Source organism: Oncorhynchus gorbuscha, unplaced genomic scaffold (genome assembly GCF_021184085.1).
Source record: "Oncorhynchus gorbuscha isolate QuinsamMale2020 ecotype Even-year unplaced genomic scaffold, OgorEven_v1.0 Un_scaffold_1535, whole genome shotgun sequence".
NCBI classification, from domain to species: Eukaryota; Metazoa; Chordata; class Actinopteri; order Salmoniformes; family Salmonidae; genus Oncorhynchus; species Oncorhynchus gorbuscha.
In genome coordinates, this window is record NW_025746283.1 from 1,310 (window position 1) to 27,500 (window position 26,191).

General features: G+C 44.1%; 1 protein-coding gene across 1 annotated transcript in view; it reads right to left on the reverse strand.

Annotated features, from left to right (window-relative positions):
- Positions 1-13,965: 13,965 nt before the first annotated feature.
- LOC124023190 (voltage-dependent T-type calcium channel subunit alpha-1I-like) overlaps positions 13,966-26,191 on the reverse strand; it is a 39,887-nt gene continuing 27,661 nt past the window's right edge. The window contains exons 7-10 of the mRNA XM_046337718.1: positions 21,766-21,917; positions 21,412-21,597; positions 14,687-14,804; positions 13,966-14,124 (exon numbers count right to left, since the gene is read on the reverse strand). Of these exons, the coding sequence (XP_046193674.1) occupies positions 13,966-14,124; positions 14,687-14,804; positions 21,412-21,597; positions 21,766-21,917 (615 nt within the window). The remainder of the gene's footprint in view (positions 14,125-14,686; positions 14,805-21,411; positions 21,598-21,765; positions 21,918-26,191) is intronic.

Here is a 26,191-nt window from a genome sequence, read left to right on the forward strand (position 1 = left end):
GTGTGTGTGTGTGTGTGTGTGTGTGTGTGTGTGTGTGTGTGTGTGTGTGTGTGTGTGTGTGTGTGTGTGTGTGTGTGTGTGTGTGTGTGTGTGTGTGTGTGTGTGTGTGTGTGTGTGTGTGTCTGGTAGAGAACAACATACAGCCTGGGACTAAAAGTGCTGTGAATTCTCAGGAAAATTAATAAGCTTCTATGTTAGATAGATTTTCTGAAATCTAGTATATCGACCTATTATAATACAGCTACGAAGTCAAAGCACTTTGTAGTGGTGGGTAGAGCCCTGCACAGGCCTGGACTTTAAGCCCGAGCTCTACCTATGCCTGTGACATTCAGAGCCTACTCTACACAGGCCCTATTTCTTCTGCCAAATTTAAGGCCCTGCCCTAAATCAGACGTAACTTCCATTAGCTGCTCCCCTCTGTCTGTAACTCGCTCCCTGCTCGCACCTCACTCTGCATGCACTCTGATCATGGCAGCTCTGAGTCTGGGAGTATCCATAGCAATGGCTCCGCTTGGGCTGCTCTGCTCAATGACGAGACATGACAGAACAGTTAGCTAACTTCTTCACTCTACACTCCGACAAAACTCAAGGAACATTATTATTTTCTGTGAAATAATATCTCCTGTTTTATATTTGACGACGTTGAAGCACTTCTGTCATCATGTTAAGATCTTAGTCAGATATGACTGTACTGCGCAGCAGAGCACGAGAGAAATGGCCTGTGAATAATGTCAGGGCACGTCAGGCTCAGGTCAGGTAGCAGCGCTGTAGTGGTGGGGATTGTACCAAAATAAGAGCTTTAAAGGCAGACTCATCGATATGATGTAGATGCAGAAAGTAAACGGCATAGTGGGTCAACTTCCACAACAACTAAGAGCGTTGAAGAGACAGACAGGTCTTTATGTGTGTGTGTCTGAGTAACAAGAGACAGACAGGTCTTTATGTGAGTGTGTCTGAGTAACAAGAGACAGACAGGTCTTTATGTGTGTGTGTCTGAGTAACAAGAGACAGACAGGTCTTTATGTGTGTGTGTCTGAGTAACAAGAGACAGACAGGTCTTTATGTGTGTGTGTCTGTGTAACAAGAGACAGACAGGTCTTTATGTGTGTGTGTCTGAGTAACAAGAGAAGAGACAGACATGTCTTTATGTGTGTGTGTCTGAGTAACAAGAGACAGACATGTCTTTATGTGTGTGTGTCTGAGTAACAAGAGACAGACATGTCTTTATGTGTGTGTGTCTGAGTAACAAGAGACAGACATGTCTTTATGTGTGTGTGTCTGAGTAACAAGAGACAGACATGTCTTTATGTGTGTGTGTCTGAGTAACAAGAGACAGACATGTCTTTATGTGTGTGTGTCTGAGTAACAAGAGACAGACATGTCTTTATGTGTGTGTGTCTGAGTAACAAGAGACAGACAGGTCTTTATGTGTGTGTGTCTGAGTAACAAGAGACAGACATGTCTTTATGTGTGTGTGTCTGAGTAACAAGAGACAGACATGTCTTTATGTGTGTGTGTCTGAGTAACAAGAGACACAGTCTTTGTGTGTGTGTGTCTGAGTAACAAGAGACAGACATGTCTTTATGTGTGTGTGTCTGAGTAACAAGAGACAGACATGTCTTTATATGTGTGTGTCTGAGTAACAAGAGACAGACATGTCTTTATGTGTGTGTGTCTGAGTAACAAGAGACAGACATGTCTTTATGTGTGTGTGTCTGAGTAACAAGAGACAGACATGTCTTTATGTGTGTGTGTCTGAGTAACAAGAGACAGACATGTCTTTATGTGTGTGTGTCTGAGTAACAAGAGACAGACAGGTCTTTATGTGTGTGTGTCTGAGTAACAAGAGACAGACATGTCTTTATGTGTGTGTGTCTGAGTAACAAGAGACAGACATGTCTTTATGTGTGTGTGTCTGAGTAACAAGAGACAGACATGTCTTTAGTAACAGACAGACATGTCTTTATGTGTGTGTGTCTGAGTAACAAGAGACAGACATGTCTTTATGTGTGTGTGTCTGAGTAACAAGAGACAGACATGTCTTTATGTGTGTGTGTCTGAGTAACAAGAGACAGACATGTCTTTATGTGTGTGTGTTTAACAAGAGACAGACATGTGTGTGTGTCTGAGTAACAAGAGACAGACATGTCTTTATGTGTGTGTGTCTGAGTAACAAGAGACAGACATGTCTTTATGTGTGTGTGTCTGAGTAACAAGAGACAGACATGTCTTTATGTGTGTGTGTCTGAGTAACAAGAGACAGACATGTCTTTATGTGTGTGTGTCTGAGTAACAAGAGACAGACATGTCTTTATGTGTGTGTGTCTGAGTAACAAGAGACAGACATGTCTTTATGTGTGTGTGTCTGAGTAACAAGAGACAGACATGTCTTTATGTGTGTGTGTCTGAGTAACAAGAGACAGACATGTCTTTATGTGTGTGTGTCTGAGTAACAAGAGACAGACATGTCTTTATGTGTGTGTGTCTGAGTAACAAGAGACAGACATGTCTTTATGTGTGTGTGTCTGAGTAACAAGAGACAGACATGTCTTTATGTGTGTGTGTCTGAGTAACAAGAGACAGACATGTCTTTAACAAGAGACAGACATGTCTTTATGTGTGTGTGTCTGAGTAACAAGAGACAGACATGTCTTTATGTGTGTGTGTCTGAGTAACAAGAGACAGACATGTCTTTATGTGTGTGTGTGTCTGAGTAACAAGAGACAGACATGTCTTTATGTGTGTGTGTCTGAGTAACAAGAGACAGACATGTCTTTATGTGTGTGTGTCTGAGTAACAAGAGACAGACATGTCTTTATGTGTGTGTGTCTGAGTAACAAGAGACAGACATGTCTTTATGTGTGTGTGTCTGAGTAACAAGAGACAGACATGTCTTTATGTGTGTGTGTCTGAGTAACAAGAGACAGACATGTCTTTATGTGTGTGTGTCTGAGTAACAAGAGACAGACATGTCTTTATGTGTGTGTGTCTGAGTAACAAGAGACAGACATGTCTTTATGTGTGTGTGTCTGAGTAACAAGAGACAGACATGTCTTTATGTGTGTGTGTCTGAGTAACAAGAGACAGACATGTCTTTATGTGTGTGTGTCTGAGTAACAAGAGACAGACATGTCTTTATGTGTGTGTGTCTGAGTAACAAGAGACAGACATGTCTTTATGTGTGTGTGTCTGAGTAACAAGAGACAGACATGTCTTTATGTGTGTGTGTCTGAGTAACAAGAGACAGACATGTCTTTATGTGTGTCTGAGTAACAAGAGACAGACATGTCTTTATGTGTGTGTGTCTGAGTAACAAGAGACAGACATGTCTTTATGTGTGTGTGTCTGAGTAACAAGAGACAGACATGTCTTTATGTGTGTGTGTCTGAGTAACAAGAGACAGACATGTCTTTATGTGTGTGTGTCTGAGTAACAAGAGACAGACATGTCTTTATGTGTGTGTCTGAGTAACAAGAGACAGACATCTGAGTAACAAGAGACAGACATGTCTTTATGTGTGTGTGTCTGAGTAACAAGAGACAGACAGGTCTGTCTCCAAAACTCTTGAACGTGCCGTCCTTGGCCAGCTCTCCCGCTATCTCTCTCAGAATGACCTTCTTGATCCAAATCAGTCAGGTTTCAAGACTAGTCATTCAACTGAGACTGCTCCTCTCTGTATCACGGAGGCGCTCCGCACCGCTAAAGCTAACTCTCTCTCCTCTGCTCTCATCCTTCTAGACCTATCGGCTGCCTTCGATACTGTGAACCATCAGATCCTCCTCTCCACCCTCTCCGAGTTGGGCATCTCCGGCGCGGCCCACGCTTGGATTGCGTCCTACCTGACAGGTCGCTCCTACCAGGTGGCGTGGCGAGAATCTGTCTCCTCACCACGCGCTCTCACCACTGGTGTCCCCCAGGGCTCTGTTCTAGGCCCTCTCCTATTCTCGCTATACACCAAGTCACTTGGCTCTGTCATAACCTCACATGGTCTCTCCTATCATTGCTATGCAGATGACACACAATTAATCTTCTCCTTTCCCCTTCTGATGACCAGGTGGCGAATCGCATCTCTGCATGTCTGGCAGACATATCAGTGTGGATGACGGATCACCACCTCAAGCTGAACCTCGGCAAGACGGAGCTGCTCTTCCTCCCGGGAAGGACTGCCCGTTCCATGATCTCGCCATCACGGTTGACAACTCCATTGTGTCCTCCTCCCAGAGCGCTAAGAACCTTGGCGTGATCCTGGACAACACCCTGTCGTTCTCAACTAACATCAAGGCGGTGGCCCGTTCCTGTAGGTTCATGCTCTACAACATCCGCAGAGTACGACCCTGCCTCACACAGGAAGCGGCGCAGGTCCTAATCCAGGCACTTGTCATCTCCCGTCTGGATTACTGCAACTCGCTGTTGGCTGGGCTCCCTGCCTGTGCCATTAAACCCCTACAACTCATCCAGAACGCCGCAGCCCGTCTGGTGTTCAACCTTCCCAAGTTCTCTCACGTCACCCCGCTCCTCCGCTCTCTCCACTGGCTTCCAGTTGAAGCTCGCATCCGCTACAAGACCATGGTGCTTGCCTACGGAGCTGTGAGGGGAACGGCACCTCAGTACCTCCAGGCTCTGATCAGGCCCTACACCCAAACAAGGGCACTGCGTTCATCCACCTCTGGCCTGCTCGCCTCCCTACCACTGAGGAAGTACAGCTCCCGCTCAGCCCAGTCAAAACTGTTCGCTGCTCTGGCCCCCCAATGGTGGAACAAACTCCCTCACGACGCCAGGACAGCGGAGTCAATCACCACCTTCCGGAGACACCTGAAACCCCACCTCTTTAAGGAATACCTAGGATAGGATAAGTAATCCTTCTCACCCCCCCTCCCTTTAAGATTTAGATGCACTATTGTAAAGTGACTGTTCCACTGGATGTCATAAGGTGAATGCACCAATTTGTAAGTCGCTCTGGATAAGAGCGTCTGCTAAATGACTTAAATGTAATGTAAATGTAGGTCTTCATGTGTGTGTGTCTGAGTAACAAGAGACAGACATGTCTTTATGTGTGTGTGTCTGAGTAACAAGAGACAGACAGGTCTTTATGTGTGTGTGTCTGAGTAACAAGAGACAGACAGGTCTTCATGTGTGTGTTGTGTCTGACAGGTCTTTATGTGTGTGTGTCTGAGTAACAAGAGACAGACAGGTCTTCATGTGTGTGTTGTCTGGGTAACAAGAGACAGACATGTCTTTATGTGTGTGTGTCTGAGTAACAAGAGACAGACAGGTATTTATGTGTGTGTGTCTGAGTAACAAGAGACAGACATGTCTTTATGTGTGTGTTGTCTGGGTAACAAGAGACAGACAGGTCTTTATGTGTGTGTGTCTGAGTAACAAGAGACAGACAGGTCTTCATGTGTGTGTTGTCTGGGTAACAAGAGACAGACATGTCTTTATGTGTGTGTGTCTGAGTAACAAGAGACAGACAGGTATTTATGTGTGTGTGTCTGAGTAACAAGAGACAGACATGTCTTTATGTGTGTGTTGTCTGGGTAACAAGAGACAGGCAGGTCTTTATGTGTGTGTGTCTGAGTAACAAGAGACAGACAGGTCTTTATGTGTGTGTAAGTCGCTCTGGATAAGAGCGTCTGCTAAATGACTTAAATGTAATGTAAATGTAATGTAAATGTGTGTCTCAGTAACATACTTGTTCTGTGGTGAGAAGAGGTAGACAGACCAGTCCTCTCTTTTCTCACACCAGTCAGGCCTGTACACCTCCATCATCTTCTGGATACGGAAACACAGACTCTGGAGGAGGAAGAGAGGGGGAGGGGTAGGAGAGAGAGAGAGAGAGAGTGTGTGAGAAAGAGAGAGAGAAAAAGGGAGAGACGGAGAGAGGAAATGTATTCTCAATAGAGCAAAATGGGAGGACATTCATGTCACCTCTGGTGGTAATGTTTGATACAATGACTTGGCAGTCATTTCAGTCAAGGACATTTTTCCATTGAGTAAAAACCCTCTGGGAAAACATAGACTACTCAGTTGTAGCCAGTCTTGCAGTAAAACTCACATAGTCTATCTCCTCATCCAGGTCCGATCTGTCCTTGGCGAGGTTCAGCTGAGGGAAGACCTCCGTTAGGAGTTGGGCAGTCTGGGGACCCATAACAGGACTAGGAGCCTTTCCATTACAATCATGGTGCTCCACTACCATACCCCCACTGCCACTGCTCCCTCCCCCAGAAACACTCCTCATCCTGGGGTTGGGGTGAGACGGAGGTCCCCGGGACCTGGAGCATGTTTGGCAGCTCCAGGGAGAGAGCGCGCGGTCCCGGTGCCGGATGGCATTGCGTCGGGAGAGGAGGGGTAGAGGGGGAGCGTGGTGAGGGGGGAGGCGGACAGCGGGGGAGAGGAGGAACTCGTGTTCGGCTGAGTGGTAAAGGGAGTGGATGTGGGAGTGGGCGCTTCGGACACGGAGGCTTCCTCCCACCACACCTGCTCCCATCCCCCCTACCCCCCGGGAGGGACAACCCAGGCTGTTCCAGCTGGACCTGAGGGCAGGCAGAATGTGGTGGGTACATGAAGAGTTCATAAAGTAGTTATAACGGATTCATAAAGGATTGGTACGGTCCTGAGATAAATAGTGTATTACACAATTAATTATGGATCAATAAGGTTACTTTAATCATTCAACAAGGACTAATAGGATATGACTGATTAATTAATGATCGATTCATGATTAATGAAGTAATCAAGTATTCCATTGCTCTAATTATCTACCTGCGGTTCCATGCACTCTGAGGAGGGGAGGGCGACCCCAATGGTGGTGCAGGGAACTGCGGCCGTGGTGCTGTAACCAAGACAACATAAGACAACATGAGAAAATGAACTGGTATTTGAAATGTATACGTTGGTAAATACATGATGTATAAACCATAGATACACCATGAAGACAACATTAAGGACCCCGTTTGGCCTCAGTCTCAATACGTCGGGGCGTGGACTCTACAAGCTGCCATGATGACTCGAATGCTTCCCACAGTTGTGTCAAGTTGGCTGGTAGTGGATCTCTACCCTGAATAGCTGGCTCCATCTCATCCCACAGATGCTCAATTGGATTGAGATCTGGTGACTGGGCAGGCCACTGCACTAAGCTGAATTCACTGTCGTGGAACCATTCCTGGACAATCCTAGCCTTCTGGCATGGGGCATTACCCGGCTGAAATCAATCCTTTCACAGATGGATACACTGTCGGGGAACCATTCCTGGACAATCCTAGCCTTGTGGCATGGGGCATTACCCGGCTGAAATCAATCCTTTCACAGATGGATACACTGTCGGGGAACCATTCCTGGACAATCCTAGCCTTGTGGCATGGGGCATTACCCGGCTGAAAACAATCCTTTCACAGATGGATACACTGTCGTGGAACCATTCCTGGACAATCCTAGCCTTGTGGCATGGGGCATTACCCGGCTGAAAACAATCCTTTCACAGATGGATACACTGTCGGGGAACCATTCCTGGACAATCCTAGCCTTGTGGCATGGGGCATTACCCGGCTGAAATCAATCCTTTCACAGATGGATACACTGTCGGGGAACCATTCCTGGACAATCCTAGCCTTGTGGCATGGGGCATTACCCGGCTGAAAACAATCCTTTCACAGATGGATACACTGTCGTGGAACCATTCCTGGACAATCCTAGCCTTGTGGCATGGGGCATTACCCGGCTGAAAACAATCCTTTCACAGATGGATACACTGTCGGGGAACCATTCCTGGACAATCCTAGCCTTGTGGCATGGGGCATTACCCGGCTGAAATCAATCCTTTCACAGATGGATACACTGTCGGGGAACCATTCCTGGACAATCCTAGCCTTGTGGCATGGGGCATTACCCGGCTGAAAACAATCCTTTCACAGATGGATACACTGCTGCCATGAAGGGGTGCACCTGATTGGCAAAGATGTTCAGATATCCTGTGGCAATCAAACATTGCTCCACTTTTATCAAGGGGCCCAATGTGTGCCATGAAAACACACCATCACCAGCCTGTAATGTTGACATGTGGCATGATGGATGCATGTGTGGTTCTCTCCAAACCCTATTCTTCCCATCAGGGTGAAACAGCAAGAAGCAGGATTCATCAGACCAGGCAATGTTTTTCCAATTCTCCAGTGTCCAGTGTTTTCGTTCCTTAGCCCACTGCAAACCGCAGTTTCTGGGTCCAGTGTTTTCGTTCCTTAGCCCACTGCAACAGCAGTTTCTGGGTCCAGTGTTTTCGTTCCTTGGCCCACTGCAACAGCAGTTTCGGGCCTTTTTCTGCTGAAAGAAGTGGAACTGGATTCACCTGGTCAGTCTGTCATGGAAAGAGCAGGTGTTCATAATGATTTGTACACTCAGTATATACAGTGGGGAGAACAAGTATTTGATACACTGCCAATTTTGCAGGTTTTCCTACTTACAAAGCATGTAGAGGTCTGGAATTTTTATCATAGGTACACTTCAACTGTGAGAGACGGAATCTAAAACAAAATCCAGAAAATCACATTGTATGATATTTAAGTAATTAATTTGCATTTTATTGCATGACATAAGTATTTGATCACCTACCAACCAGTAAGAATTCTGGGCTCTCACAAACCTGTTAGTTTTTCTTTAAGAAGCCCTCCTGTTCTCCACTTATTACCTGTATTAACTGCACCTGTTTGAACTCGTTACCTGTATAAAAGACACCTGTCCACACACTCAATCAAACAGACTCCAACCTCTCCACAATGGCCAAGACCAGAGAGCTGTGTAAGGACATCAGGGTTAAAATTGTAGACCTGCACAAGGCTGGGATGGGCTACAGGACAATAGGCAAGCAGCTTGGTGAGAAGGCAACAACTGTTGGTGCAATTATTAGAAAATGGAAGAAGTTCAAGATGAAGGTCAATCACCCTCGGTCTGGGGCTCCATGCAAGATCTCACCTCGTGGGGCATCAATGATCATGAGGAAGGTAAGGGATCAGCCCAGAACTACACGGCAGGACCTGGTCAATGACCTGAAGAGAGCTGGGACCACAGTCTCAAAGAAAACCATTAGTAACACACTACGCCGTCATGGATTTAAATCCTGCTGTGCACGCAAGGTCCCCCTGCTCAAGCCAGCGCATGTCCAGACCCGTCCGAAGTTTGCCAATGACCATCTGGATGATCCAGAGGAGGAATTGGAGAAGGTCATGTGGTCTGATGAGACAAAAATAGAGCTTTTTGGTCTAAACTCCACTCGCCGTGTTTGGAGGAAGTAGAAGGATGAGTACAACCCCAAGAACACCATCCCAACAGTGAAGCATGGAGGTGGAAACATCATTCTTTGGGGATGTTTTCTGCAAAGGGGACAGGACGACTGCACCGTATTGAGGGGAGGATGGATGGGGCCATGTATTGCGAGATCTTGGCCAACAACTTCTTTCCCTCAGTAAGAGCATTGAAGATGGGTCGTGGCTGGGTCTTCCAGCATGACAACGACTCGAAACACACAGCCAGGGCAACTAAGAAGTGGCTCCGTAAGAAGCATCTCAAGGTCCTGGAGTGGCCTAGCCAATCTCCAGATTTGAGAAAATCTTTGGAGGGAGCTGAAAGTCCGTATTGCCCAGCGACAGCCCCGAAACCTGAAGGATCTGGAGAAGGTCTGTATGGAGGAGTGGGCCAAAATCCCTGCTGCAGTGTGTGCAAACCTGGTCAAGAACGACAGGAGACGTATGATCTCTGTAATTGCAAACAAAGGTTTCTGTACCAAATATTAAGTTATGCTTTTCTGATGTATCAAATACTTATGTCATGCAATAAAATGCAAATTAATTAGTTAAACAATCATACAATGTGATTTTCTAGATTTTTGTTTTAGATTCCGTCTCTCACAGTTGAAGTGTACCTATGATAAAAATGGCAGACCTCTACATGCTTTGTAAGTAGGAAAACCTGCAAAATCGGCAGTGTACCAAATACTTTCTCCCCACTGTGTGTGTATATATATATATATATATATATAAATATATATATACTGACTTGGTAAAGTTTCACTGGTGAGGCTTCATTTGAACGTCGGCAGAAAAACTGTCTAGAAAGTCTTTAAATAAATATATAAATGAAGCCTCACCAGTGAAACTTTACCCAGTGAGTTAACTGACCGCTCTAAACAGTGTGTGTGGTGCCCTGGGAGGTGATCGCCACTCTGTCAGGATAATTACATGGTTTACTTCTGGAATCGTCCCTGTGACGACAATCACAGTCTTTTTCACAGCGGAATTTATACCACCGTTGCCACGACAACGCTTATTTCGTCCCACCCTCCTTTTTTTTTTGTGTTCGATGTGTCTCACCTCATTAAACAGATATACATCAACACATCAGGGAAAAACCAAAGTGGAAGAAAGACAAAAATGTGTTTTTAGATTCTTCAGGTAAATTGAGTAAATAAAATAAAATGGCATCATTGATCAAACAATGAACTTGGAACTCTCTCATGCTACTGGTAGGGGACAGTAACATTCATGTTAACTTTTACCCCCAGGCAGTGGAGTATACAATGATTGTGGAGGCCTTCAGCAAAGATGTCTTACATTGTTATTAACATGTGACAATGAAGACAAGTATGTCATTAAACTATACATAATCCTCTCTTCCTCTCTCTCTCTCTCTTCCTCTCTCACTCTCTTCTCTCTTTCTCTCTGTCGCTCTCATTCTCTCTCTCGCGCCTTCCCTCTCCCTCTCTCTCTCTCATTTAATTAACGGTGGTTGCCATGGCGACTGGAATCCCGGAACTGAGCCAGGCTCAACCAACCAAAGGCTTCGGCTCGACAGACAGACAGATGCGTGGAGTCCAGGGAGTTCCTGAACTGGGAACGTTGTGATCAGAATCTCCCCCGTCGTCGGGAATGTTTATCCAATCGAAGACTCCATCCGGAATAGTCTGCGGCTGACTAGTGGCTAAGCAGACCCTTGATAACTGCCATTATATGGCGTATAGTGTGTAAATGTGTAATGCAACTTGTACATAGTCTGGGGTCTAGGAAATCATAGACTGCGGACATTTAAAGAATAGCTGTTATATTTACGATATGCTAAGTGTTGCTATTAGGGAAAGTCTTCTTTTAAGGGTATTTACACTGAGAAATTCTGGGTTAATGGTTGAGTGTGTGTGTGTGTTACATCTCACCAGAGAGAATGATCTCCTCTGCTCCAGGTTGGCCTTGCCCAGACTCATAACGCTGCTCTTCCGTGACCCCAGGGCATAGGTCAGCCTGTCAGTGGGGTACGACCCCCTGGGGGTCATCACTGGGGTCAACGTGGTCAACTCCAGGTGCCCGTTAGGGGTCAAAGTGCAGATCTTAGGATCTAAAAGGGCAAAGATGAAGAAGAAGGACAGAGCTTTATATAAATAATTGCATTCGGTCTCTAAAACAGCCCTTGTAGTGTTTCCTAAATCCTCATATATACCCCCAGCTAGCTCCACTTGTTTGAAGTATTCAAATATTAACACACATGATTCCTACTCTCCAGTCTTCATCCATAACGTAACACCCCAAGGAGACACAGAACAGGGTTATCCACAACAGGAATACTAGGTCTGACACCTCACATAGAGCCCCACATTGGAGGTGTCACAATACCTATAAAACCTAGGAGTCACACAGGGAAATGGTTCCAATCATTTTCCCCACAGGGGGATTTCAGAAACACTTAAAATAAGGGCTGTGTTTCAGCTGTGTTTCCTGTAGACTTACCCTGGCATGACGTTTTGATAACCATGTAAATCTCTCTCGGACAAGGCAACTTGTGTCAATATACTAGTCTCTATTTACTCTCAGATTTGAAAATGCTAATTAGTATCAAAGTAAGACGATAAGACTACAAATCCCTGCAAGCTCCTGCACTTCATCTATAGCTGGCACCTTTGCTAACGGGTACATTTAAAAAAAACTTTAGCCAATTTATTAATGACTAAATGTACCATTGCCTCGATTCAGCAGTCTCGTCCAGATCATCACTGCATTTGTACTTCTCTGTGATAGCCACGTTAGCAGCTAATTAGCATCACATTTTGGGGGTGGTAAATACAGGCGAATATATTGATTAAAGTCACCTTGTCCGCGAGAGATTTACACGGTTATCAAAACGTAATATATAATAATAATAATAATATATGCCATTTAGCAGACGCTTTTATCCAAAGCGACTTACAGTCATGTGTGCATACATTCTACGTATGGGTGGTCCCGGGGATCGAACCCACTACCCTGGCGTTACAAGCGCCATGCTCTACCAACTGAGCTACAGAAGGACCCACAGAACATCATGCCAGGGTAAGACTACAGGAAACACAGCCCTTATTTGAAGTGTTTCTGAAATCCCCTGTGGGGAAAATGAATGGTGGAAAAACTATTGGAACCATTTCCCTGTTTGACCGCTAGGTTTTCTGGGTATTATGACTCATACTGTGGTACTCTATGGAGATCAGGATTTACAGAACATGTTCTCCGGGTCTTAGATGATCTAATAGTGTTTCTGGCTGAGCTCAGGGGGCTCTGTAAGCTGATTGGCTAAACCGGGGTCAGAGTTATGATTTATAGATAACAGACGGGGTTCTTTTTGTCAGTTAGAACACGTAGTCTTACTGTCTTTTCTCTTTCACTCAGTCTGAGGAGAGCTTGAAGCTGCCTTGGTTCAAATAAGGTGAGGACATCTGTAATGGAAGTGGGAGACTGTGAGGAAGAGTTGATGTGGGTGGGTGGGGGTGTGTTTGTGTGTTGTAGAGAACACTGAGTGCTACCCAGAATGAACCCAAAAACAGCCCTTCCTGTCTCCATGCGTGTCCCTGTCTACTTCAGCACTCTGTGCACTATAACTCCTCACTGCATGACTATACTTTGGTAAGAATCCCATCCAGAATTCAATAGTTGTCTTGGGAACCACCTTATTCCTTTGACTGTGACTGAATACCTAGTCCGTGTACAATGGTTTACAGGATGTTCTACCCCCCACCCCTTTTAATGTGTTGTGTATAACATCCTTGAAACATGAGCATAAAGAATGTTCTGCTTTGTCCCCTGCTTGTCCTAGAAATCATTGTACAGGTGTTACCATCCAAACCACAGCATTATATTGTGAATGTTACCATCCAAACCACAGCATTACATTGTGAATGTTACCATCCAAACCACAGCATTATATTGTGAATGTTACCATCCAAACCACAGCATTATATTGTGAATGTTACCATCCAAACCACAGCATTATATTGTGAATGTTACCATCCAAACCACAGCATTATATTGTGAATGTTACCATCCAAACCACAGCATTATATTGTGAATGTTACCATCCAAACCACAGCATTATATTGTGAATGTTACCATCCAAACCACAGCATTATATTGTGAATGTTACCATCCAAACCACAGCATCCAAACCACAGCATTATATTGTGAATGTTACCATCCAAACCACAGCATTATATTGTGAATGTTACCATCCAAACCACAAACCATAGACTCACCAGACAGTTTGAGAGAATCATTAAGCTTCTCACTATCGTCAAAGTTAGAGGGGGAACTGTCATCCTCTGAATAGGAGCGATTAGCATCTCCCTGGTGGAGAGAGAGAGAGAGGAAGAGAGAGATAGAAAAAAAGGGAGGGAGTGAAGGAGATAGAAAGACAGGAAGAGAGAGAGAAGAAGAGAGAGAGAGGAAGAGAGAGAAAGAAAAAAAAAGGGAAGATAGGAGGGAGGGAGGGGAGAGAGAAAGAGAGAAAGAGAGGGAGGGTGAGGAAGATGAAGAGTGGGAGGGAGAAAGGGTGAGGAATGGATGAAGAGGAATGGATGAAGAGTGGGAGGGAGAGAGGAGGAAGAACATGAATGCTACATCAAAAGATCTATGCCATGTCATTGGTTTGATGTATGTTAGTCCCCCCCCCCAAAAAAAGCTCAAACTCTTACCTCAGCCTGAAATCCTCTACCAAGATGGCCACCAGAAGGTTGAAGAGGACGTAGTTCCCAAACGTCATAAGAGCTACGAAGTACAGAGCAGCTAGAGGAGAGGTGGCAGCCATTCCATTATACAGCACCGTGTTCCAGTCTTCCTGGGTGAGGATCTACACAGAGAAAGAAGGAGAGGAAGAGATGGGGGTGAAAGAAGGAGAGAAGGATGAGAGAAGGAGAGAGGAAGAGAGGATGGAGGGATGAGAAAAGGGAGAGGAAGAGAAAAGGAGCAAGGGATGAGACAAGGAGAAATGGGAGTAGGAGAGGGATGAGAGAAGTAGAGGGGGATGAGAGAAGGAGAGAGGGATAAGAGTAGGAGCGAGGGATGAGATGGATGAGAGAAGGAGAGAGGGATGATAGATGAGAGAGGGAGGAGAGATGGAGGAGAGAAGGAGAGAGGGATGATAGGAGAGAGGAGAGAGAAGGACGAGAGATAGATGAGAGAGAAAAGAGATGGAGAGGAGAGAGGGGATGAGAGAAGGAGAGAGAGAGGAGAGAAGGAGGAGGAGAAAGGAGAGAGGAGTAAAGGAGAGAGGAGATAGGGGTGAGAGATGGATGAGAGGGGGTAGGGATGAGAGATGGATGAGAGATGGAGAGAGGGATGAGAGAAGGAGAGAGCAGCTGAGGAGAGGTGGAGGTCATGCACAATGCACACACACACTACCAGCCCTTTACCTGAAACACAGTGACGATGGCCCAGAGTAGAGAGTCAAAGTTCTTCCTGTCTGGAACAGTGTCTCCTGCCTCTGTCTTCAGGCTGAACTTGCAGCCAAAGATATGCATCCCCAAGATACTGCAACCAAGACAGACAATACACTTCTAATATGACCAAATACACTGCAACCCAAGACAGACAATACACTTCTAATATGACCAATAGAAAGCTACACTCATCCCCAAGATACTGCAACACAAGGCTATAAATCAATCGAACCAAGTTGTCCAGGGAATAAGAACGTCTCAATCATAACCTGATGTAGGGATGTTTGCAGAAACATGTCTTAGCGGTTTCATCTCTTGAAAGATAAACCCTAACCAGCCATGGAGGGTGGTAGGCTACTGTCTGTCTAGGGAGTTGTAATGTTAGACATTAATAGGAGGGTGTTTGTGTAGGCTACTGTCTGTCTAGGGAGTTGTAATGTTATTGACATTAATAGGAGGGTGTTTGTGTAGGCTACTGTCTGTCTAGGGAGTTGTAATGTTATTGACATTAATAGGAGGGTGTTTGTGTAGGCTACTGTATGTCTAGGGAGTTGTAATGTTATTGACATTAATAGGAGGGTGTTTGTGTAGGCTACTGTATGTCTAGGGAGTTGTAATGTTATTGACATTAATAGGAGGGTGTTTGTGTAGGCTACTGTCTGTCTAGGGAGTTGTAATGTTATTGACATTAATAGGAGGGTGTTTGTGTAGGCTACTGTATGTCTAGGGAGTTGTAATGTTATTGACATTAATAGGAGGGTGTTTGTGTAGGCTACTGTATGTCAGGGAGTTGTAATGTTATTGACATTAATAGGAGGGTGTTTGTGTAGGCTACTGTATGTCTAGGGAGTTGTAATGTTATTGACATTAATAGGAGGGTGTTTGTGTAGGCTACTGTATGTCTAGGGAGTTGTAATGTTATTGACATTAATAGGAGGGTGTTTGTGTAGGCTACTGTATGTCCAGGGAGTTGTAATGTTATTGACATTAATAGGAGGGTGTTTGTGTAGGCTACTGTATGTCCAGGGAGTTGTAATGTTATTGACATTAATAGGAGGGTGTTTGTGTAGGCTACTGTATGTCTAGGGAGTTGTAATGTTATTGACATTAATAGGAGGGTGTTTGTGTAGGCTACTGTATGTCCAGGGAGTTGTAATGTTATTGACATTAATAGGAGGGTGTTTGTGTAGGCTACTGTATGTCCAGGGAGTTGTAATGTTATTGACATTAATAGGAGGGTGTTTGTGTAGGCTACTGTATGTCTAGGGAGTTGTAATGTTATTGACATTAATAGGAGGGTGTTTGTGTAGGCTACTGTATGTCCAGGAGTTGTAATGTTATTGACATTAATAGGAGGGTGTTTGTGTAGGCTACTGTATGTCAGGGAGTTGTAATGTTATTGACATTAATAGGAGGGTGTTTGTGTAGGCTACTGTATGTCTAGGGAGTTGTAATGTTATTGACATTAATAGGAGGGTGTTTGTGTAGGCTACTGTATGTCTAGGGAGTTGTAATGTTATTGACATTAATAGGAGGGTGTTTGTGTAGGCTACTGTATGTCCAGGGAGTTGTAATGTTATTGACATTAATAGGAGGGTGTTTGTGTAGGCTACTGTATGTCTAGGGAGTTGTAATGTTATTGACATTAATAGGAGGGTGTTTGTGTAGGCTACTGTATGTCAGGGAGTTGTAATGTTATTGACATTAATAGGAGGGTGTTTGTGTAGGCTACTGTATGTCCAGGGAGTTGTAATGTTATTGACATTAATAGGAGGGTGTTTGTGTAGGCTACTGTATGTCTAGGGAGTTGTAATGTTATTGACATTAATAGGAGGGTGTTTGTGTAGGCTACTGTATGTCTAGGGAGTTGTAATGTTATTGACATTAATAGGAGGGTGTTTGTGTAGGCTACTGTATGTCTAGGGAGTTGTAATGTTATTGACATTAATAGGAGGGTGTTTGTGTAGGCTACTGTATGTCAGGGAGTTGTAATGTTATTGACATTAATAGGAGGGTGTTTGTGTAGGCTACTGTATGTCCAGGGAGTTGTAATGTTATTGACATTAATAGGAGGGTGTTTGTGTAGGCTACTGTATGTCTAGGGAGTTGTAATGTTATTGACATTAATAGGAGGGTGTTTGTGTAGGCTACTGTATGTCTAGGGAGTTGTAATGTTATTGACATTAATAGGAGGGTGTTTGTGTAGGCTACTGTATGTCCAGGGAGTTGTAATGTTATTGACATTAATAGGAGGGTGTTTGTGTAGGCTACTGTATGTCTAGGGAGTTGTAATGTTATTGACATTAATAGGAGGGTGTTTGTGTAGGCTACTGTATGTCCAGGGAGTTGTAATGTTATTGACATTAATAGGAGGGTGTTTGTGTAGGCTACTGTATGTCTAGGGAGTTGTAATGTTATTGACATTAATAGGAGGGTGTTTGTGTAGGCTACTGTATGTCCAGGGAGTTGTAATGTTATTGACATTAATAGGAGGGTGTTTGTGTAGGCTACTGTATGTCTAGGGAGTTGTAATGTTATTGACATTAATAGGAGGGTGTTTGTGTAGGCTACTGTATGTCCAGGGAGTTGTAATGTTATTGACATTAATAGGAGGGTGTTTGTGTAGGCTACTGTATGTCCAGGGAGTTGTAATGTTATTGACATTAATAGGAGGGTGTTTGTGTAGGCTACTGTATGTCTAGGGAGTTGTAATGTTATTGACATTAATAGGAGGGTGTTTGTGTAGGCTACTGTATGTCTAGGGAGTTGTAATGTTATTGACATTAATAGGAGGGTGTTTGTGTAGGCTACTGTATGTCCAGGGAGTTGTAATGTTATTGACATTAATAGGAGGGTGTTTGTGTAGGCTACTGTATGTCTAGGGAGTTGTAATGTTATTGACATTAATAGGAGGGTGTTTGTGTAGGCTACTGTATGTCTAGGGAGTTGTAATGTTATTGACATTAATAGGAGGTGTTTGTGTAGGCTACTGTATGTCTAGGGAGTTGTAATGTTATTGACATTAATAGGAGGGTGTTTGTGTAGGCTACTGTATGTCCAGGGAGTTGTAATGTTATTGACATTAATAGGAGGGTGTTTGTGTAGGCTACTGTATGTCCAGGGAGTTGTAATGTTATTGACATTAATAGGAGGGTGTTTGTGTAGGCTACTGTATGTCTAGGGAGTTGTAATGTTATTGACATTAATAGGAGGGTGTTTGTGTAGGCTACTGTCTGTCTAGGGAGTTGTAATGTTATTGACATTAATAGGAGGGTGTTTGTGTAGGCTACTGTATGTCCAGGGAGTTGTAATGTTATTGACATTAATAGGAGGGTGTTTGTGTAGGCTACTGTATGTCAGGGAGTTGTAATGTTATTGACATTAATTTTTTTGTGTAGGCTACTGTATGTCTCAGGAGGAGAAGACATTAATGGGAGGGTGTTTGTGTAGGCTACTGTATGTCAGGGAGTTGTAATGTTATTGACATTAATAGGAGGGTGTTTGGTAGCTACTGTATGTCTAGGGAGTTCTCATTGACTAGGAGGAGGTGTTTGTGTAGGCAGTATTTAGGGAGCAGTAGTTTATTGTCAGGGGGCTAGGGAGTTTGTTTGTGTAGGCTACTGTATGTCAGGGAGTTGTAATGTTATTAAATCTAATAGGAGGGTGTTTCTCTATTCTACTGTATGTCTCAGGGAGTTGTAATGTTATTGACATTAATAGGAGGGTGTTTGTGTAGGCTACTGTATGTCCAGGGAGTTGTAATGTTATTGACACCTGGCCATGCTGCTGCTCCAGTTTAATGGAGGGTGTTTGTGTAGGATGTCCAGGGAGTTGTAATGTTATTGACATTGAGGAGAAGGCTACTGGCCATGCTCCTGGGAGTTTAATGTTATTGACATTAATAGGAGGGTGTTTGTTCTACCATGTCTGGGAGTTGTAATGATTTGACATTAATAGGAGGGTGTTTGTGTAGGCTAAAGTTGTAATGCACAGACATTAATAGGAGGGTGTTTGTGTAGGCTACTGTATGTCTAGGGAGTTCTCTAATTGACATTAATTTCTTTCTACTTCTCAAGGAGGAATGAGCCCTAGGACCGTGCCCCAGGACTACCTGTATGTCAGATGGAGTGTTTGTGACTGTGCTACTGTATGTCCACCAATGTTGTCCATTGACATTAATAGGAGGGTGTTTGTGTAGGCTACTGTATGTCTAGGAGTTGTAATGTTATTGACATTAATAGGAGGGTGTTTGTGTAGGTTGTATGTCTAGGGAGTTGTAATGTTATTGACATTAATAGGAGGGTGTTTGTGTAGGCTATGCTATGTCTAGGGAGTTGTAATGTTTGCATTAATTGGGTTTGTGTAGGCTACTGTATGTCCAGGGAGTTGTAATGTTATTGACATTAATAGGAGGTGTTTGTGTAGGCTACTGTTGTCAGGGAGTTTAATGTTATTGACATTAATAGGAGGTTGTTTGTGTAGGCTACTGTATGTCTAGGAGTTGTAATGTTATTGACATTAATAGGAGGGTGTTTGTGTAGGCTACTGTCTGTCTAGGGAGTTGTAATGTTATTGACATTAATAGGAGGGTGTTTGTGTAGGCTACTGTATGTCTAGGGAGTTGTAATGTTATTGACATTAATAGGAGGGTGTTTGTGTAGGCTACTGTATGTCTAGGAGTTGTAATGTTATTGACATTAATAGGAGGGTGTTTGTGTAGGCTACTGTATGTCTAGGGAGTTGTAATGTTATTGACATTAATAGGAGGGTGTTTGTGTAGGCTACTGTATGTCTAGGGAGGATTGACATTAATAGGAGGGTGTTTGTGTAGGCTACTGTATGTCTAGGGAGTTGTAATGTTATTGACATTAATAGGAGGGTGTTTGTGTAGGCTACTGTATGTCTAGGGAGTTGTAATGTTATTGACATTAATAGGAGGGTGTTTGTGTAGGCTACTGTCTGTCTAGGAGTTGTAATGTTATTGACATTAATAGGAGGGTGTTTGTGTAGGCTACTGTATGTCTAGGAGTTGTAATGTTATTGACATTAATAGGAGGGTGTTTGTGTAGGCTACTGTATGTCTAGGGAGTTGTAATGTTATTGACATTAATAGGAGGGTGTTTGTGTAGGCTACTGTATGTCTAGGGAGTTGTAATGTTATTGACATTAATAGGAGGGTGTTTGTGTAGGCTACTGTATGTCTAGGGAGTTGTAATGTTATTGACATTAATAGGAGGGTGTTTGTGTAGGCTACTGTATGTCTAGGGAGTTGTAATGTTATTGACATTAATAGGAGGGTGTTTGTGTAGGCTACTGTATGTCTAGGGAGTTGTAATGTTATTGACATTAATAGGAGGGTGTTTGTGTAGGCTACTGTATGTCTAGGGAGTTGTAATGTTATTGACATTAATAGGAGGGTGTTTGTGTAGGCTACTGTATGTCTAGGGAGTTGTAATGTTATTGACATTAATAGGAGGGTGTTTGTGTAGGCTACTGTATGTCCAGGGAGTTGTAATGTTATTGACATTAATAGGAGGGTGTTTGTGTAGGCTACTGTATGTCCAGGGAGTTGTAATGTTATTGACATTAATAGGAGGGTGTTTGTGTAGGCTACTGTATGTCTAGGGAGTTGTAATGTTATTGACATTAATAGGAGGGTGTTTGTGTAGGCTACTGTATGTCTAGGGAGTTGTAATGTTATTGACATTAATAGGAGGGTGTTTGTGTAGGCTACTGTATGTCTAGGGAGTTGTAATGTTATTGACATTAATAGGAGGGCATTGTCAATGTGCTCCATTTATCCTGTGTATCTCTCTGTGCACTGAAGTGAAGCACCTGAATGGAAGAGGGAGAAGAGGAGGAAGAAGGAGGAGGAGGAGATGACGAAGAAGGAGAAGAAAAAGAAGAAGGAGAAGAAGGAGAAGGAGGAGAAGGAGGAGAAGGAGAAGAAGGGGGAGAAGAAGGAAAAGAAGGAGGAGAAGAAGGAGAAGGAGGAGGAGAAGGAGAATAAGGAGAAGGAGAAGAAGGAGGAGAAGAAGAAGGAGAAGGAGAAGTTCAAGAAGGAGAAGGAGGAGAAGGAGGAGAAGGAGAAGAAGGAGGAGAAGAAGGAGAAGAAGGAGAAGGAAAACAAGAAGAAGGAGAAGGAGAAGAAGGAGAAGGAGGAGGAGAAGGAGAATAAGGAGAAGGAGAAGAAGGAGGAGAAGAAGAAGGAGAAGGAGAATAAGGAGAAGGAGAAGAAGGAAGAGAAGAAAAATGAGGAGAAGAAGGCGAAGAAGGAGAAGGAAAAGAAGAAGAAGGAGAAGAAGAAGGAGAAGAAGAAGGAGAAGAAGGAGATGGAGAAGACGGAGAAGGAGAAGAATAATAAGGAGAAGGGGAAGAAGGAGGAGAAGGAAAAGGAGTAGAAGAAGGAGAAGAATAATAAGGAGAAGGGGAAGAAGGAGGAGAAGGAAAAGGAGTAGAAGAAGGAGAAAGAAAAGAAGAAGGACAAGAAGAAGGAGAAGGAGAAGAGGGAGATGGAGAAGGAGAAGAAGAAGGAGAAGAGGGAGAAGGAGAAGGAGAAGAGGGGAGAAGGAGAAGAGGGAGAATGTATGTATATGTGACTGCATGCGTACCAGGTGTGTGTGTGCATGTGTGCATGTGTGTGTGTGTCTGTGTGTGTGTACATGTACATACAGATGTGTACAAAGCAGTTTGTATACCTGAATATAAAGATGAACAGCATCAACAGCATACAGAAGGTGGCCACATTGTCCATAGTCTTCATCAGGACCACAAGCTGTCTGCGCAGCGCCGGCATGAACCTGACTAGCTTCAGGACACGAAGGAGTCTGAAGGTCCTCAATATGGACAGACCTCCGTCAGACTGGCCGATGATCTCACACACACTGGAGGGAGGGAGGGAGGGCAGGGGAGGGAGGGATGGGGAGGAGAAAGAGGAGGGGGAGACTCAATCAAGACTTTCAATACATTTCAACAGATTTGGGTCTATATTGGTTTGAATATTGGGACGACATTGTTGAAGAGATTTGGATGATAATCCTTCCGTTGTTAACCTGATAATGACGATGACACCGTCGAACACATTGTAGGGGTTTCTCAGATAGTTGAAACATCCGGACGCTGTTATCTTCAGAATCATCTCCATGGCAAACATACTAGTGAACACTATGTTACAGATCTCCAACACGTTGGTTAGTTCCTCAGGCTAGTGGAGAGAGAGAGGGAAGGGGGAGAGGGTAGGGACCAGAGAGAGAGAATGTGAGAGAGAGAGAGACAGAGAGAGAGAGAGAGAGAGAGAGAGAGAGAGAGGGAGAGAGAGAGAGGGAGAGAGAGAGAGAGAGAGATCTGTATATTAATTTATACATTGGGAATGTACCCCCCCACACACCCTCTTTCTTTCCTCTCCTTCCCTTTTTCCTCTCCACTCTTCCTCTCTCTTTCTTTCCTCTCTCTTTCTTTCCTCTCCTTCTCTCTTTCCTCTCTCTCTCCCTTTCCTCTCCTTCTCTCTTTCCTCTCTCTCTCTCTTTCCTCTCCTTCTCTCTTTCTTTCCTCCCCCTCTCTTTCTTTCCTCTCCTTCTCACTTTCTTTCCTCTCCTTCTCCTTTTCCTCTCTCTACCTCTTTCTTTCCTCTCCTTCTCTCTTTCTCTCTCTCTCTCTTTTATTCCCACTCATCTCTTTCCTCTCTCTTTCCTCTCCCTCTCTCTTTCTTTCCTCTCATTCTCTCTTTCCTCTCTCTTCCTCTCTATTTCTTTCCTCTCCTTCTCTCTCTCCCTCTCTCTTTCTTTCCTCTCATTCTCTCTTTCCTCTCTCTTCCTCTCTCTTTCTTTCCTCTCTCTCTTCTCTCTCTCCTCTCTCTTTCTTTCCTCTCATTCTCTCTTTCCTCTCTCTCCCTCTCTATTTCTTTCCTCTCTTTCTCTCTTTCCTCTCTCTCTCCCTCTCTATTTCTTTCCTCTCATTCTCTCTTTCCTCTCTCTCCCTCTCTATTTCTTTCCTCTCCTTCTCTCTTTCCTCTCTCTCTCCCTCTCTATTTCTTTCCTCTCATTCTCTCTTTCCTCTCTCTCCCTCTCTATTTCTTTCCTCTCCTTCTCTCTTTCCTCTCTCTCTCCCTCTCTATTTCTTTCCTCTCCTTCTCTCTCTCCCTCTCTATTTCTTTCCTCTCATTCTCTCTTTCCTCTCTCTCCCTCTCTATTTCTTTCCTCTCCTTCTCTCTTTCCTCTCTCTCTCCCTCTCTATTTCTTTCCTCTCCTTCTCTCTCTCCCTCTCTCTTTCTTTCCTCTCATTCTCTCTTTCCTCTCTCTCCCTCTCTATTTCTTTCCTCTCATTCTCTCTTTCCTCTCTCCCTCTCTATTTCTTTCCTCTCCTTCTCTCTCTCCCTCTCTATTTCTTTCCTCTCTCTCTCCCTCTCTATTTCTTTCCTCTCCTTCTCTCTCTCCCTCTCTCTTTCTTTCCTCTCCTTCTCTCTTTCCTCTCCTTCTCTCTCTCCCTCTCTCTTTCTTTCCTCTCCTTCTCTCTTTCCTCTCTCTCTCTCCCTCTCTTACGTTCCCCTCCTTCTCACTTTCTTTCCACTCACTCGCTCTTTCCCCTCCTTCTATCTTTCTCCCTCTCAACCTCTCTATTTCTTTCCTCTCATTCTCTCTTTCCTCTCTCTTCCTCTCTATTTCTTTCCTCTCCTTCTCTCTCTCCCTCTCTCTTTCTTTCCTCTCATTCTCTCTTTCCTCTCTCTCCCTCTCTATTTCTTTCCTCTCCTTCTCTCTTTCCTCTCTCTTCCTCTCTATTTCTTTCCTCTCTTTCTCTCTTTCCTCTCTCTTCCTCTCTATTTCTTTCCTCTCCTTCTCTCTCTCCCTCTCTATTTCTTTCCTCTCTTTCTCTCTTTCCTCTCTCTTCCTCTCTATTTCCTTCCTCTCCTTCTCTCTTTCCTCTCTCTTCCTCTCTATTTCTTTCCTCTCCTTCTCTCTCTCTCCTCTCTCTTTCTTTCCTCTCATTCTCTCTTTCCTCTCTCTCCCTCTCTATTTCTTTCCTCTCCTTCTCTCTTTCCTCTCTCTTCCTCTCTATTTCTTTCCTCTCTTCTCTCTTTCCTCTCTCTCTCTCCCTCTCTTAAAATCCCCTCCTTCACACTTTCTTTCCACTCACTCGCTCTTTCCCCTCCTTCTATCTTTCTCCCTCTCAACCTCTCTCTTTCTTTCCTCTCCTTCTCTCTTTCCTCTCTCTTTCTTTCCTCTCATTCTCTCTTTCCTCTCTCTTCCTCTCTATTTCTTTCCTCTCCTTCTCTCTTTCCCCTCTCTCCCTCTCTATTTCTTTCCTCTCCTTCTCTCTTTCCTCTCTCTTTCTTTCCTCTCATTCTCTCTTTCCTCTCTCTTCCTCTCTATTTCTTTCCTCTCCTTCTCTCTTTCCCCTCTCTCCCTCTCTATTTCTTTCCTCTCCTTCTCTTTCTCTTTCCTCTCTCTTTCTTTCCTCTCATTCTCTCTTTCCTCCTCTCTCTTCCTCTCTATTTCTTTCCTCTCCTTCTCTCTTTCCCTCTCTCTCTCCTCTCTATTTCTTTTCTTTCCTCTCCTTCTCTTTTTCCCTCTCTCTTTCTTTCCTCTCATTCTCTCTTTTCCTCTCTCTTCCTCTCTATTTCTTTCCTCTCCTTCTCTCTTTTCCTCTCTCCCTCTCTATTTCTTTCCTCTCCTTCTCTCTTTCCTCTCTCTTTCTTTCCTCTCATTCTCTCTTTCCTTCCTCTCTCTCTCTTCTTTCCTCTCTTCCTCTCTCTTTCTTCTCTCTCCTCCTCTCTCTTTCTTTCCTCTCATTCTCTCTTTCTCTCTCTCCCTCTCTATTTCTTTCCTCTCCTTCTCTCTTTCCCTCTCTCCTCTCTATTTCTTTCCTCTCATTCTCTCTTTCCTCTCTCTCCCTCTCTATTTCTTTCCTCTCATTCTCTCTTTCCTCTCTCTCCCTCTCTATTTCTTTCCTCTCCTTCTCTCTTTCCTCTCTCTCCTCTCTATTTCTTTCCTCTCCTTTCTCTTTCCTCTCTCTTCCTCTCTCTATTTCTTTCCTCTCCTTCTCTCTTTCCTCTCTCTCCTCTCTATTTCTTTCCTCTCCTTCTCTCTTTCCTCTCTCTTCCTCTCTATTTCTTTCCTCTCTTTCTCTCTTTCCTCTCTCTTCCTCTCTATTTCCTTCCTTCTCTCTTTCTCTCTCTTCCTCTCTATTTTCCTCCTTCCTCTCCTTCTCTTTTCCTTTCCTCTCTCTCTCCTCTCTTTTTCTTTCCTCTCCTCTCTCTCTTTCCTCTCTCTCTCTTTCCTCTCTATTTCTATTTTCCTCTCCTTCTCTCTTTCCCTCTCTCCCTCTCTATTTCTTTCCTCTCCTTTCTCTTTCTCTCTTCCTCTCTATTTCTTTCCTCTCTTTCTCTCTTTCCTCTCTCTTCCTCTCTATTTCTTTCCTCTCATTCTCTCTTTCCTCTCTCTCTCTCCCTCTCTTAAGTTCCCCTCCTTCACACTTTCTTTCCACTCACTCGCTCTTTCCCCTCCTTCTATCTTTCTCCCTCTCTCCCTCTCTCTTTCTTTCCTCTCCCTCTATCTTTCTTTCCTCTCCCTCTCTTTCCTCTCCTTCTCACTTTCTTTCCCCTCCTTCTCTCTTTCTTTCCTCTCCCTCTCTCGCTAGTTATCAGGCAGTTCAATCTCCCTGTGATTGACAGGCCTGCATCGATCAGTCAAAAAGGGCAAAGAGTGGTGGCACAGTTTCTCTCTCTTTTTCTCTCTCTCTCTCCCTCCGTCTCTCTCTCTCTTTCTCTGTCCTCGCTCTCTCCAGACACACATACATGCACATGTATGGTAAATCTGTATGGCTAAATGTGTCTGTGTTGTGATTGAAACCTAATCACTATCCGTAACCTATGATAACATCACTGAACAAGCCTCTGATCACCCGACTGAAGGTAATTGAGGACGGAATGTGACTGTGTGTGTGTGTGTATTTTTCCATGTGTGTGTGTGTGTCTCTCCTTCATACTCTCTCTCTCCTTCATCATCCTCTCTCTCTCATTCATCATCCTCTCGCTCCTTCATCATCCTCTCTCTCTATCTTTAGCATTCTCTGAGACCAGAGACATTTCTTTGTTGCCGTGATGGAAGAATAGAGTGGGTGGATGACGGAGTTAGAGGTGGAGAGAGAGAGAGAGAGAGAGACAGAGAGAGAGAGAGAGAGAGAGAGAGAGAGAGAGAGAGAGAGAGAGAGAGAGAGAGAGAGAGAGAGAGACAGAGAGAGAGAGAGAGAGAGAGAGAGAGAGAGAGAGAGAGAGAGAGAGAGAGAGAGAGAGAGAGAGAGAGAGAGAAAGAACGAGGGATGTGGAATGAGGGAGAGAGAGAGAGAGAAAGAACGAGGGATGTGGAATGAGGGAGAGAGAGAGAGAGAGACTTGAGAAAGATGTTTGTACGTAATTGTTGCATTATGGATGTACTATAAAGGGGAGGCTGGGTTCCACTGTGACCTTTTCATAGAGGGGTCAAA